At 42.8% G+C, this 15,393-nt stretch overlaps 1 protein-coding gene across 2 annotated transcripts in view; it reads right to left on the bottom strand.

Moving 5' to 3' along the window:
* Positions 1–15,393, bottom strand: part of DHX36 (DEAH-box helicase 36) — a 378,110-nt gene that overhangs the window by 23,410 nt on the left and 339,307 nt on the right. For both annotated transcript variants that reach the window (XM_086944114.1, XM_086944115.1), the window contains exon 24: positions 8,990–9,142. In XM_086944114.1, coding sequence (XP_086800240.1) covers positions 8,990–9,142 — 153 coding nt within the window. The remainder of the gene's footprint in view (positions 1–8,989; positions 9,143–15,393) is intronic.

Below are 15,393 nucleotides of genomic sequence, written 5' to 3' on the forward strand. Positions count from 1 at the left end.
TCAGAATCAATCCCGCCAAAAGTCACCTGGCTGCCCAAAATATAAAATACTTGGGTTATATGTTAGGAGAGGGGAAGATACAACCCCAAAATTCCGAACTCTCTGCCATAGCACAAGTACCCTTTCCACGTACTGCCAAAGCCCTCCGAGCTTTTCTCGGACTACTCGGATACTATAGGAGGTTTATACCCCGGCTCTCCCAAATTGCAGCACCTCTCACTGATCTCTTACAAAAACATGTCAAAATCGAAGCCCGACTAAAAGAACCTAGCCCCGATCTTATCCATGCATTTGAAACCCTGAAACAGACCCTAAATTCAGACACAGTATTAGCCAGCCTCCACTATGCCCAACCCTTTATCCTTCAAACAGACGCCTCCGATCAAGGACTGGGGGCGGTACTGTCACAGACAAATCAACAAGGAGAGGAAAGACCAATACTATATATAAGTAAGAAACTATTTCCTAGAGAGCGTAACTATGCGGTAATAGAGAAGGACGCTCTTGCCATAAAATGGGCCATTGACACCTTGAAATACTATCTAGAAGGACGAGAATTCACACTTTACACCGACCATGCCCCGTTAGAATGGCTCGCCCGCAATAAAGGAAACAACGAAAGGGTTTTACATTGATTCTTGTCGTTACAACCTTAAAGATTCCACACCAAACATCGGAAAGGAGTAGATCAGGCCAACGCCGATTTCCTCTCTAGATATCCCTGTGACATTGCCCCTACTAGAAGGACAGCATGGGTGAGGGGATGTGAGGGGATGTGAGGAGAAACCGCATCCGACATGCCCGAATGTAACGTCTGACCCCCTTCGAAACCCCAAACACGTACCTGCTAGAGGAAAGACAGCACGGCGGCGGCCCAGCGGCAGGCAGGCTCGAGACGTAACTCCTCCCCTTTGTCCTTTTCCCGTACAGCAGCACACACCACCGAAGAGGGCGGGGACAACCCTGGAAGCAGAACCCCACAGGAGGTGAAAAGCCGATCACCGGAAGGAAGTGGAAGAAGACGAAGGAAACGAGGAAGACGCCAGAAGACGGACTGACCCTGGAGAAATAGACGAGGGAGACCAGGACGAGAGCGAGACGTGGAGCGAGGAGTGGTGGTCCCCGCAGGAGGTGGCTGAGGAGCAGCCGTAACTCAAGGAGAGTTACGGCAGAGCCGGTGAGTCTCAAACAAAAAGCGGGAGGCTTGGAGTGTACAGGAGGGCGGCGGGAGGTTCAAAAGGGTATCAGGGGGAAACGGGAGACAAGGGGCACAAAAATAAGGAAACCGTGAAAGGCGTGGAAGCCTAAGTAATTTTTCTGTTATGTGGAGTGTTTCTTGAACCTCCTTTTGCTAAGATTGTTTTTTAAGCACCTCAAGTATATTCGGAGCATTACCCGTTTGTTTAGGTACCTCTGAACATTGGCACTATACCCTCACATAGGTCGGTTCCCGGGCACGTCCCACCTGAGACCTCCCTTGCCTCAAGTATCAACCCACCTCCCTTACTTTTGTTTAAACTGAGAGACCTTCACTGGCTCCCCGTCAACAAAAGAATCACCTTCCGCCTCCTCACCCACGCACACAAAGCCCTACACGACCAAGGCCCGAGCTACCTCAACAGCCGAGTCAACTTCTACGCTCCCAAACGCCACCTCCGATCAGCCAACCACGCCCTCGCCGCCGTCCCCCGCATCCGAAGAGCGACTACAGGAGGAAGGTCCTTCTCCTACCTGGCCGCCAAGACCTGGAACTCCCTCCCTCCCGACCTGCGCCTGACCCAAGACCACCTCTCCTTCAGGAAGAAGCTGAAGACCTGGCTGTTCGAGCAGTAGCAGCACCCCCCCCCCCCCCCCCCTCCCAGCGCCTTGAGACCCTACGGGTATGTAGCGCGCTTTATAAGTGTCAATGATTGATTGATTGATTGATAGTGTGCACCAACTGGGTGTGGTGGAGGAGACCTTAGTGTCTACAACCTGCTATCTTAATCCCTATAAACATTGACGGCTCCCTTCTTTTTTCTCCCATTCTGAGCCTCCTGGGAAGGACCAACCTATGGAGCAGACAACCCAAGCCTGGGAAGGACCAACCATTGGAGCAGACAACCCAAGACCAAGGAGAAGAGTAACCAAGACCTCAGAAGAACTGTGATTAGGTGCCTAAATGTTAAACAGGACACTACCTTCATACATCACTGTTTCTTGTTGAAATAAAACCGTACTACTGGCTCACTATTTACAGCCTCCACATCTATTTATCCGGCCTGCCCTCCCACAGTCACATATTGTTAGTGGCACTGCCCTACTGAAGAGGCAAGGTGAAGCACGCAAGCTGATTCTGCTTTTGATGTTTCGTAGAGAGGAGTTGGCTTCTTGAATAGCTGCAATCAGTTACGAACTTGGGATGTTCTACGAGTCTGTACGGTAACTCTGGGATCTCCAGTCAATAAGAAAAAGTTACATACCTCCAGTAACATTTTTCTGGTGGCTGCTCCATCTACCTGTAGCTTTCTCACCCTTTTGGTAAAATTCAAACCTCAATGTCATTTTCTGTCCATTTATTCTAAGCCTTCGAGGCAAGCAGAGGGTGAAACATCAATAAAATTAAGTGCAGTGCCAAACTTAAATTGGAACCTTACTAAGCGATCCCTGAACATCTATCAATAATATGGGGAGGTGGGTGGTATTGTGAGGAATCTGCAGGTAGAGTATTCAGAAGAAAGATAGTTACCGAAGATCAGTTAGTTACTTTTATCTCATGATGGATACCTCTCCCTGCAGATTCTTCACCAGTTGAATGGATTCCAATGAAGTACATGCCCCAGACGAGGGTTGATAAATGGTTAAATAAGGACATCTTGTAGCACAGATTAGGCAAAGGGGTTGGCCCTATGCACCTTTGAGTCCAAGCAGTACTGCTTTACGAAAATGTTTAGGGGTGCCCATGTCGCTACCTTTCAGATGTCTGCAACACAAACACCTCTTGTGAGTGCAGAAGACGACGATTTGGCAGTGGTGGAGTGAGCTTGGATTCCTCCAGGTGGTTCCTTTTTGGCAAGTGCATAGCAGTTTTGATACAAAGGATAACCCAACAGGATAATCCAGTGGAATGAAGTCCGCTTCGGTACAGCCTCCCGTTTCCTACTGCCACAGTAAACAACTAAGAGCTGGTCATCCAAGCTCGTACATCTCTTACTGCTGAGGTAAAAACGGTCCGCCTGCCTAGAGACCAGGCGATGCAGCAGTTTCTCTTCCAGGAATGGACTGGAAGGGAGTAACAACTTTTAGAAGGAAAGCAGCCCTGGTTCGCAACACCCACTTGCCTGGGAAAAGGTTATAAACTGAGAAGGGGGTATCGGGGGCACGTATAGCCTGACTTACCTCACCTCAGTGATGGCCAACAAAAAGACAGTCTTTATGGTTAACAACTGAAACTGGCAAATATGAAGGGGCTCCAACAGAGAGCCCAAACATTGTTTCAAATCATAGGGAGTTAGAGGGTACAGATTGGGAAACACTTTAAGGAACTTCATCACAGCTGGGGACTTGAACAGGGAATGCTGGCCAGGAAGACAGGTATGCAGACAAAGCAGCCAAATACTCATGCAAACTAGAGGACCTCAAAAGACGGACTTGCAAAGGGTCTACATTGTTGTCTGCACATCAGGAAACAGAACGGTCCAATCTCCAGTAGACAGAATTGTTTCTGGTGGAGTGCCTAGCTGAAAAGATGTCTCTCTCCAGGCACAAAGATGGAGGTTTTTGAGATTGCGGTGCAGCACCATCCACTCCAACTGGGAGAGAGGGTCTGCCTTGGATGGCAACCAGCGTAGAGGACAAAGGGAGAAGGGCTAAAGGCCTGAATACCACACCTTCCTAAGCAAATCTAGGGCCGGTTTTGGTGACTCTTGCTCAGAACTCGAGCGATCAAGGGTGTGGTCGGAAATGCATAATAGAGCTGAAAGTTCCAAACTGGGTGCCCAGAGGTACTCCTCAAGGGATCCTGGAGGGTGCACAACTGTTGGTACTGACATTTTCTCAGGAGGCAAACAAGTCTACCAGAAAAATGCCCTACTTGACGAGATGTTCAGGACTACACCCAAAAGATTATGCCAGTTATGAAAGGCAAGGTAACGCAGGTTCAAACTGTCCACTCTGAAATCCCCACACCCAACCAGATGATTAGCCAAATCCTGTGACGGTGTGCCCAACACATCGTCAACGCCTCCAGACACAGGAGTTGACACTGCTCCCCCTAATTTGTTCATATACCACATTGCAGTCATACTGACTATCATAATCTAGACAGACTGACCTTGGATGGATGGGAGGAAGGCTTTGAGCTTCAGCTGAATCACCCACAGCTCTTCAGGTTGATATGAAGCACTTGCTCCTCTGGAGACCAGCGAACACTGAATCTCCAGATCCTCCGGATGAGCCCCACCCTAGAGGGAAGGCATCAGTCCCTACCCTTGCCATGGTTGGAGGGGGATTGAAGGGCATCTCTCTGTTAAGGTCCACCTTGTTCACCAACCACACCACACCTGGGAGAACACAATGATGTCTGACAGATCTCTACTGTGTTGAAACCATTGCCTGCAGAGGCACCTCTGCTTAGCACTCATATGCCAATACTCATGCAGGACCATGAGGATACAGTAAGCCAGTAGAACCAATAGGCCCAAAATCTTCAGGAGCGATACTCTCATGCCTGCCATAAAGGATAAAGCCATATTCGGGATAAAATGGATCTTCTGGGGAGGAGGAAAGGCACAGAGAAGAGTAGCATCCAGAACTGACTCTAGGAACAGGAGACATTTGGAGTGTGAGATTTGGGTCTGTTTATTGAAAAACACAGGTCTAACAGCAGAATTGCAGTAGACTCAGATGGATCAACACCAACTTCAGCGACTCAGCCTTGAACAGCCAATCATCCAGGTAAGGGAAGATTGGTATACCTGACTAGCTGAGATAAGTCACAACCACCACTATCAGCTTGATAAAGACTTGAGAAGCCGATGTTAAACCAAACGGAAGTACCTCTAAATCGGTAATGGGTAGAATCCACTACAATAACGAGGTACTTCGAGTATGACAGCAGAAATGGGATGTGAAAGTATTCCTCCTGCTAGTTAACTGGCACCACCCAGTCCTCCGCTTCCAATGACAACAGGGTCTAAACTAGTGCCAGCGTCTTGGAATATTATTTTCAGATGAACAAGATATTTACCTTTCAAAACATACACAAACCAAAAACCGCAGTAGTAGGCAGTCTTCGATTCCACAAGTGTTGATGCTATGGCTTCACCCTTCAGTGCTACACCGCCCAAAAATACCTGGTGCTCACAGGTCCCATAAAGTAAAGCGAAAAAATGGAATAGGGAGCGCCACAAAAATAAATATCGAGACACTGAGATAATATCAGTATTTGGAACAAAGTAAAATTAAAACATAACAAAAGTCCATCCAGCTGGGTGAAGGAAATCTTTCTTTAGTTCATAAATACATGCAAAGACAGAGATGAGTCTTCAACGAAGATTATTCTTCACACATAGAACAGCTAGCCCAACCAACATGTTTCCTCTTTTAAAAATGACTTAATCAGGGCTGTGAAACAAATATATACAAATTGAAATTTAAAAACACAAAATATACATAAACACCAACAACCATGATTTTGGCTCCTTCTTTCTTATTGTACATATCTTATTACGATGCTTTTAGACACTCTACCCATCTTTACTAGACGCTGATCCATCACGTAAATACAATTTAAAAACCAAAACATTACAAAAAGTATTAAATTAAACCCAAGGCCCCACATCTTCCGTTGAACACAAAGGTATCAAGTGATATCCTAATCATCGATTCATATTTCCTAATAACATTTTATTCCTCATAATAGCAACACACAGTACTTACAAAAACAATATCTTACTATTATTGTCACCATATGTGGTTTTCTGCAGATTAGCTGCTATACAATTAGAATATTACAGACCAGTGTCGAGTAAATTATTCAGTGGCATCCTATAATGAGGAGAGGGCGAGAAAGGAAGCTATAAGCTTCAATAACTGTTCTAATCCATCCATATTGCAAATTACACATAACCTAGGAATGGTGCTTCTTCAGTCTTCTCTATCTATGAGAGCTTTTACTGAATTTTACATCCCTCTATAAGTGGGCTTTTCCCAATGGTGGGTGGTGTGCCCTCCAACTCTTCAAACAAAATACAACTCCAAGCTCATTTAAACCCTTTATGATCTGTGATCTCATAGGCTACCTAGTTATTCAGTACCATTCTCAATGCCGCAAACATTCCTAGAAAACCAACCATATATCTTAAAGTCAGCCATCCTGTTGAATACCAGTTGCCATCTTACTGCCACTTAAATTTACGTCGATTGGAGTGTGCTATCCAGAAAGATGGTCCCCTCTCACCCCTCGCTATGTTATTTGACCCCAGAACACCTCAAAATCTTGCCTCCTACTCAACCCTCAAAACATGTAATTCCTGACTCGTCTCTCCCTATTTTCCTGACCGGTATAAGGAAACACCATCATTCTTTCCCTTTAAATACCTCCATGTGGCCAATCCGTACCATCAAATTCAAACATTTTCCAATCATAGAGGCTATTACAAAAAAGCAAAACTGTTCAACATAAAGTGACGCCATACCCCTTACAGTTCACTCACTGGTCTACTTTAATTATCCTTTTTCTTCGATCTTTAAAAAATGTGCTTTACATATTTAGTCTTTCCAATGTTACTCCTCATCAATACGATGTTTGGATAACACCTGGTCTTGCATAACTGTTCCCAAACAGGTTCATCTTCACTAAATCAATCATATTGCGACATCAACTATCTTTGTGCATTCACTGTTCCTTCTATGGTCCACTTCCGCATCCTTGGTCAAATAATCTAGAGTTTAGTTACTGGTCCTACCTGAAATCCATATGTCTATCAATCCATTTATCCCAATACAACCAAGTCACTCATTCTTATCAGATTGTACTACTTTCTAGCACTTTGTAACCTCGTCTTCCGTAATAATACTTAAAGTGGTTCATCCTTACTATCATATTACAGTATTGAAGTCAATTCCTGCAATCTCTGTTCTCTCTAGATTTTACTCCATTATTCGCTATTAATACGTTATTGAGTTTCCTTTTTGGTCCTTCTTTGCTACCTCAAATCAATTTGTCCACCAATCTGTTTAACCCAATACATCAGGCCTGAAGCCTCCATTACTTATCAGTTTGTACTTTTTCCAGACACTGTGGAGCTTAATTCTGGGTTTTTGGTCTTAGCCAATCACCAAACTATTATTCTTCTGTCAACTTTTCAAAACAAAACTAAATTCACAAAATCTTCTTATATTGCATTTCATTATCACTATTGATGTATTAGAGTTTCCCTACTGGTCCTCCCTCACAACCAATTAACTGATTCGAATCAGTATATATACCAACCCTTTTAAGACAATACATCTGGCCTAATAACTCAATTCTTTTAAGTTTGTACTTGTTCAAAACACTTAGGACCCTCCTCATTGGTTTGTATTCATAGCTAACACCAATCTACAATCTTATGGCAACCTATCAAGATATCAGTGGATGCTAAGCACCTATCTCAACCGCTTCCGTTCCCATAAAATTATTGACGCTCTCGTTTTTTCAGTTCATCAACAACATCGACAGAGCAAACATTTGTGGAAACTGCACACTGTAGATCTTTTGCAGTCTCCGTTGACACCTGGCTGGAATCTCTTGGTGCTAAGCCCACTGGCATGGTCCAAAAGGACAACGTAGGAGGCCAGTAGGCCAAGACTCCTCAGGGCCGCTCTCCCTGAGACTCAGGACAAAAGTGAACATTTCTGGATCATAGCTCAAATATCCTGAACCTTTTAAGGCAAAGGGAAGTTTCAGAAAAGCACTGAATGCAGGCAGGTCTGCTTCATTGAAGGGGAGCTGTTGTGAAGATTAAGGTGTGTCTTTGGTACGCTGATGGAAAAGCCCAGCTATGTCAACAAATCACCTGGAGGTAGTTTACGAATGTTTTAGGCAAACCCGCTTACGGCAACCAATTGTTGAGGTTTTGTAAGACTGGTATTCCCAACCTCAGGAGATGGGCTGCAACCACTACTATTGCCTTTGTGAAGACCCTAAGAGCATTGGTAAGGCCAGAGGGAAGCACCATGAACTGAAAGTGCTCTTGGCTGATCTGAAACTATAGCTAATGCCTGTGGGGCTACATGACAGGAATGTGGAAATAGGCATTCTCCAAATTCAATGCCACCATAGTCTCCTAGACCCAGGACAGACAGAATCTGGGTCAGGGTGAACTAGAAATTATTCAGAGGAGTGCCTTTGTTTGGTTTGGTTGTTTTTCAGAAATAAGTATTGCCAGACATCTTTGAGGTCTTTGAAGGGATAAATTATAGAGCTACTCGGACTGGTAATTTGAGTGCATGACTCAAACCGAGGTTTGAGGACTTTCTGTGGGCACAGGTGCACCTGGCTGCCTGTACGACGGGGAAGTTTGATGTAGTATATCATCATGATAATAAAAACTGCAGAAAAGATAGTTATATTTGGTAATGTATGTTCAAAAATCTTCTCAAAGTAATAAAAACAACTGGTTAAAGTACAGTCACAATTACAAATAAAAATTGAAATCCCAATGAAGTTCATCATACCTCGTACACCAAATGTAATGTTTATAATCACACAAAAGTACACTAAAAATTAACCCAGAAAAGAACAAATTCAATAAACACCACATGGTCAAAACAATACATAAATCATATTTACCGTTGTCTTATTAGGAGTGTTAATGCAAAAGTGGCACATAATCTCACCTATAACATTGCTTATGTGATTTAAATATTTCCTCAATAAGAGTGAAAGGTAGTATTAGTAAGGAGTCCATTGTCATGCAACACACTTTACTGATATATCCTTTAACATGCTTTATGAGATGCATACCTTAACAAGATGTGCTGTTTTGGCAGGAGATTGAAAGACAATCCAGTCATCTACCGCAATGGTATCCTGGTCTTGATCCTTCTGTATGGAAATATCGCCTCCGAAAAACAAAAGGGAATATGGCGAAACTTCTGTGCAATCATACAGGTAGATCTGGAATTGAGGGAACTCAATCAATAGTCATTACAGTGAACTGAATGAGCACACTTGTGCTTTCCTCATTTAAATACAATAATTTGACAAAGGAATTGCTACAGAAGGACCCGGAACAAGATTGTACATATAGTTTACAAGTTTATAAAAGGAGCTTTAAATGTACTACTGTAGAGTCACAATGCTATAAAAAAGTTGACTGCAATTGAACAGTGCCAAACAGAGGATTTACACCTGTCAATGTTAATGCACTGTCCAACAGTACACTTTAGTCAGAAATTTTGAGATAGGCATCCGGATGTGGACCCGCTACAGAAAATAAAATCATGATTTTTCAGATGCATTCCACTGTGCTCAACTTACACTGTACACAACTAAACACAATGCATGGCAAACTAAGTCCACATGATGCATGAACACAATGGCTTTCTCAGGGTGAGATGATATGTGATAATATATGACAGCACATAACACAACATAAATAAATAACACAAGCAAAGGACCAACTGCAGACCCACAGAACAATTTTAAAAAATGACACACAAGAAACAGAAGACTAGCACTTTCTGTTACTAAGATATGAACCCAAAAGTTATTACAAGCCCTCAGTGTGATCCCACATCAGTGGTTTGAAAGTAAATACCTCTCCTTAGGTTACAACCCTTTACTGCACAGTATTTAGTTTTAATATAAAATTAAAGTACTTTATTTTACATAAAAGAAAATAACTAGGACAGACAATACAATACTGTGTCCCCAAACTACCTCCCTGAGAAGACTTAAATTGCTCATCCTCTTTATATTGGGAGTCAAGTGCAGAAAGGGATGGAAAGGGATCTACAAAGCCATGGTGGGAGGGACCCAGGGCACCAGTGGTAAACGACCTAGACTGCTGCAGTTGGGGACCTTTAGCCACTGTGTGCCCTGTGTCCTCCTCTTCACCTTCGAACAGGGTCAAACATTTCCTCTTTTGCAGCCTTATGTTCATAAGGAAGTCATTCAATTGATCGCCCTTTTAAGAAGTGACTAGTGCAACTCTTTGCTGTTTAGCCAACTTGATCATACATCTCTAAGCGATGCAGAACGTAGCTCTGTGATATCTGTTAAGACTAAATAAAAACTGAAGTTTGTATTCACCTAGCATCTCTTTACTGGTGTTAAGTTGTATAATCAATGACCTCGATGTATTAGAAGGCAGTTGAGTTACCACTTCCCTAGCTGTTTCAGTACTCTCAGATCTTCTGTGAACAATTTCTTTATAATTCCAAAGGTAGGTCTATCTGCCACGTTGGGCACCAATGCATTATCAATTCTGCCAGCAAGAAGTCCAAAAAGCTTTTATGATTCTCCAACTTCCTAACAACAATCTAAGTTTAGGAAGAATCTTAAAGCAAAACACTCTTCAAATCGTCCTTCATCTTCCTTACCCCAGATGTTTTTTTGTCAGATTAGAACCAGCATACAGAGTTCTTAGGCTACAGTGCATTCTATGAAGTAAATAACAACAGACATGGCTCAATAATAATTTTAATTGTTAGACGGACGTGTGAGGAGGTGGTTTGTGAATGTTTGCATTTTCCACAGCACAATTATTGGTATTATCAGAAGAAAAGATTTTTGGAAGTCTCAGTATAAAGAAAGCAGACCGGGCAGCAGGATATTACAAAAGAAGAGCTCTGATGGTGCCCAGTTATATTCAAGGGCAGAGCACTCAAAAACCTCCTCCGTAAACTCCAGACCCTCCAGAAGCCCGTAGCCAGACTCATCCAGGACATCCCATGACATAAACACATCACCCAACATCTTCGCAACTTCCACTGGAAGAATAACCTTCAAACTGCTCATACACGCCTACAAAGCCCACCACAACACCAGACCCCAATACCTCAATGACAGACTCTTTTCCACAACCCCAAAGAAACCTCAGCTCAGCCGACCTCCCCTTAGCCACCGTCCTTTGTTTCTACAGGACAAGAGCACATAGAAGGTCCTTCTTCAACCTCGCAGCCCAGACCTGGAACGAACTCCTCCTTGACCTCCGACAAAGCCCGACCCTACACTAATTCAGAAAGGACCTCAAGTCCTGGCTCTTTTGTTGACTCCAACGGAGCTGTTCACACCCCCTTCATACAGCGCCTTGAGACCCTCATGGATGAGTAGTGCACTCTACAAAATCCTGATTGATTGACTCACTGACTATGTATATTATCAAAATTAAAGCTCTGAGACTTGGTCAAGAACTGAGCTTTTTGTGGTTCAAACTAACTATGAGAAACCTTGGGTATCTTTAAGAATCCATTTTAAAGTGAGCGATTCCCATCAACAGAAGAACACTTTACCAGTGACAAATTTTGAAAGGTTATTTGTTTTAATTGGCTTCTCTCTAGGAGAATGAGTTCTGGGACTTTCTGTAAGCTCGTAGCTGACTCCATCCAAAGTACAACCCATCTTAATATTCCTCATTTCAATGCCATTTTAACTTTCTTAGCTCCAAAAACAATAAAATGTTGATCATTCAATATAATGCACTTTCCTCATTCAAGGGCCAAGTCATTTTGATCCTTGGAGTGAAAAGTAAGGTTGATACACATTTGTAAAAGAAAGCTGGTCCAGTTCTTAGAATAACTTTTGAGGCAAATACAAATTACATACTGGGGTAAAAGGGGAAAAGCTGTATTTCTTTCAGTTTCGAACTTTAGCTTTTTTTTTTTTAACAACTACCAAGGTAGACTTCAAATAAGTAGTTGTAGTGTACACAAATACATGGATTTTGAATACAGCTTCCAACAAAAAGGCCACTATTAAATCAGGCCCCACTTTGGCATAATGAAGGGTGCAAGTAGATCTAGATTTGCCAGACAGAACATGATTTTTTAATCCAAAGTATGATTCATAAGCAAAATGAATGCTAAGTTTACTGCTAAATAGCTTTTGACCGTGACGATGCTCATCTCTTCCTAGGCAGGAGAAGTGTATATGGAAAACAGTGTGGGCTCTACTGAATACATTTAATTACTGGCATAGAAATCGTAAAACATGTTTCAGCACCTTAAATACTGCTTTCTACCTGCAAGGATGACATCAGACCCTTTATCTAGCAGTAGAGGCAGCAATATCCTTGTTTGAATCCCCAGGCTGGCACCGGTCACATTTAAATGTGACAACATCCATTCCTGCTGCCACAATCGCTAATACATTATCAAAAGCTTTCATCAAAATCATTAACAGAGTTAATTAACAGGTTAGTAGTCCCACATTAGTTTTGCCCAGGCGCAAACTCAATTCCTTCAACATTTCATAGCCTCCCTTGCATTGCAGGCCCTGGCACCAATGACTATTGGTGCTGAACATTCCTTTTCATGGTAAAGACATCCATCCCCACATCAATCTACATATGGGATACTTTAGTGAAGGGGAAAAAAGGCTGGCTTTTTGCTTCCGATTGTTACCGAATTCTGGTACATTCATGTATTCAATATTTTTAGAATCATCTATTAATTGAGCAGCATTTCATGGTTTGCAGATGAAAATCTTCAGAGCTTGCCCACACTGTATTGAAAATTCTTGCCAAATGTACTGTTTAAATGTGGACGATTTTATCCAGAGGCCATGCCCACAGCTGCATAGATGTTATACAGATGTTATAGAGGGTACTCGATTCTAAATCTTTCTTCTTGATCATGCAATATACAGTGATGGTTTTACTTAATAGTATTTGAAATTATCAATCTTGTAGGAATGTAACAAATGGATTAGGATACCATGTAAGCATCTGTTCGTGGTATGTAGTGCCATAGATTCACATGCTCTGCATAACCCTGCTATCTAGTGTTGGGTTCAGCGTTGTGCAAGTTGTTGTTCTTAAAAGAAGTCTTTTGAGTCACAAGACAGCGTGTCTCCTCCTCTCGGTGATATTGTGCATGGGCATCAATTCCGTTGTTAGATTGTTTTCCCGCTGGCAGTGAGAGAGGAGTCTAAGAAGAGTGCAAGAATGAGGCTTTCTCTCCTAAGAAGTGGTGGTTAGCCTGTGAGAGTTGCAGTGGTTTGAAAACGTATGTAGCACTGCCTGATCTACACTGGCCTGTTGGCATGCTAAAGCATCCACACAGTAGTGTGTGTGGGGCGGACCATGTAGCTGCCTTACAAATGTCAGTTATGGGAATATTTCCTAAAAAGTGGAATGTGCTCTGGGAGTAACAGGTAAAGGTCTGTAGGCTTTAATGTAGCAAGTTTGAATACATTTGACTATCCATCTGGCTATCCCTGATTTGTATAAAGGGTTGCCTTCATGAGGTGGAGAAAAGGCTACAAAAAGTTGTTTTGTTTTTCTAAAGCTTTAGTTCTATCTATCCAGAACATGAGTGTTCTTTTAAAATCTAGGGTATGAAGAGCTCTTTCCGCTAAAGAAGAATAATGTTACTTACCCAGTAAGCATGCTTTGCATACTTCTGCCATCTAGTGTTGGGTCCGGATGTTTGCAAGTTGTTTTTGATCTAAGAAGTCTTTCCAGTCACGAGGTAGGTGACTCCTCCTTTCCTTGATAGTGCATATGGGCATCAACTCCATTGTTAGATTGTTTTCCCGCAGAGGTTGAGAATGGATTTAGTATGTGTAGAATAGAGATGGCCATGTGTATGAATGTGAATTAAGAACTACAACAACTACAGGAGACCGGGGAGTTGGGTGGGCGACTGTGAATCTACAGCTCTACATGCCAAGAACAGATGCTTACTGGGAAAGTAACATTATCAGTTCGAAGCATGTGTGCTGTAGATCACATGCTTTGCATAGACTATGTGTAACAAAAAACAATGGTTCTTGTGGAAAAATTACTTGACTACGTAGATGTTATAATGCACAATCACAATAAATATGGGTCATGAGGATGTCTGAAGGAAAGGAGGCCAGGTACACTTGGATTAAATACTCACAGTTTATATTATTTGTAAAGAATATAAATATATACAACAAAAACAGTGCATAGTGTCCCCAGTGTAACATGGATCCAATATAGACGGAATAGTGACTTTGTGGCATTTACAATTTGGTTTCCGTTATTCAAAAAACGACCATTTACAATTTTCACAATATTATCAGCCACTGTATTCAATCATCAGAGCTGACACAATGGTTCATTTTATACACTTGTCGACGGCGTTTCAACCCTTTTGCTGAATACAGGGTCTCTTCAGGACCTAACAATATAGGGACATCTGAAAAGGGAATGCTACAGCTCCGCAACCACGTGCTGGGAGTGAGAAACACTGGTAAAGTGAGAAAGAAAGTGAAAAGATACTCACACTGGATCCAGCCGGGTGTGAAGGAAGGGGATGGCTGGCGCTGACAGATGAAGAGCAGGGCAATTACCGCTCTCTAGTGTGCAAGGCTTCTTTAAAGGACGTTCGGTTGTGTACGTGTCAGTATAAACCTTTTTCTTACTGAATGGTAAAGGCAATGAAGACGTCTAAGGCAGTCCTTGCCAGTTAGGATCACCGAACTGGCAAGGTCTGCCTTAGACGTCTCGAGCGTAGCGGACGCACGCTTTCTTTTCTCGGATTCATTCAGAAGACATCAAATCGACGGGACCCTCCAGTACCCGCACCATTGCCTTTACCATTCAGTAAGAAAAAGGTTTATACTGACACAGACACAACCGAACGCCCTTTGGAGTCCTGCGTAAGGGACAATTAAGATGCAAGAGGCCATCATCCCTTTTAACTGCATGAATTTCAAGGTAGTAGGGAGCGTTGCGGTTTAAATGTTGTTATGAGGGCTTGCTTACTGGCTATCCTGGCTGGGTTGGGGTATGCTAGGGCTTTGGAAGTATCTATTGTTGCACCTAGATACTGTTTGGTGTGGGACGGATGGAGATGTGACTTGGTGAGGTTTATTGTGACTCCTAAGTTGTGCAGCAGCTGGATTGTGTTGTGTGTTTGTTGTACACAACTGCTGCATAACTTGGCTTTTATGAGCCAGTTGTCTAGTTAAGGAAACACATGAATGTGTTGTCTTAAATGGGCTGCTACCACTCTGGGTGCTGTTGTGACCCCGAATGGAAGGAATTTGAATTAGTAACGTTGTCCGTCTACCATGAACCGTAGGTATCTCCTGTGAGCAGGGTGAATAGGAATGTGGAAGTAGGTATCCTTGAGATCTAGAGTGGCAAGGAAATCGCCTTGTTGGAGCAGTGGGAGGACCTGTTGTAGCGTGACCATGTGGAACTGGTCGGATTGTATGTACACGTTTAACGG

Source organism: Lissotriton vulgaris, chromosome 11 (assembly GCF_964263255.1).
Source record: "Lissotriton vulgaris chromosome 11, aLisVul1.2, whole genome shotgun sequence".
In the NCBI taxonomy this organism is placed as follows: Eukaryota; Metazoa; Chordata; class Amphibia; order Caudata; family Salamandridae; genus Lissotriton; species Lissotriton vulgaris.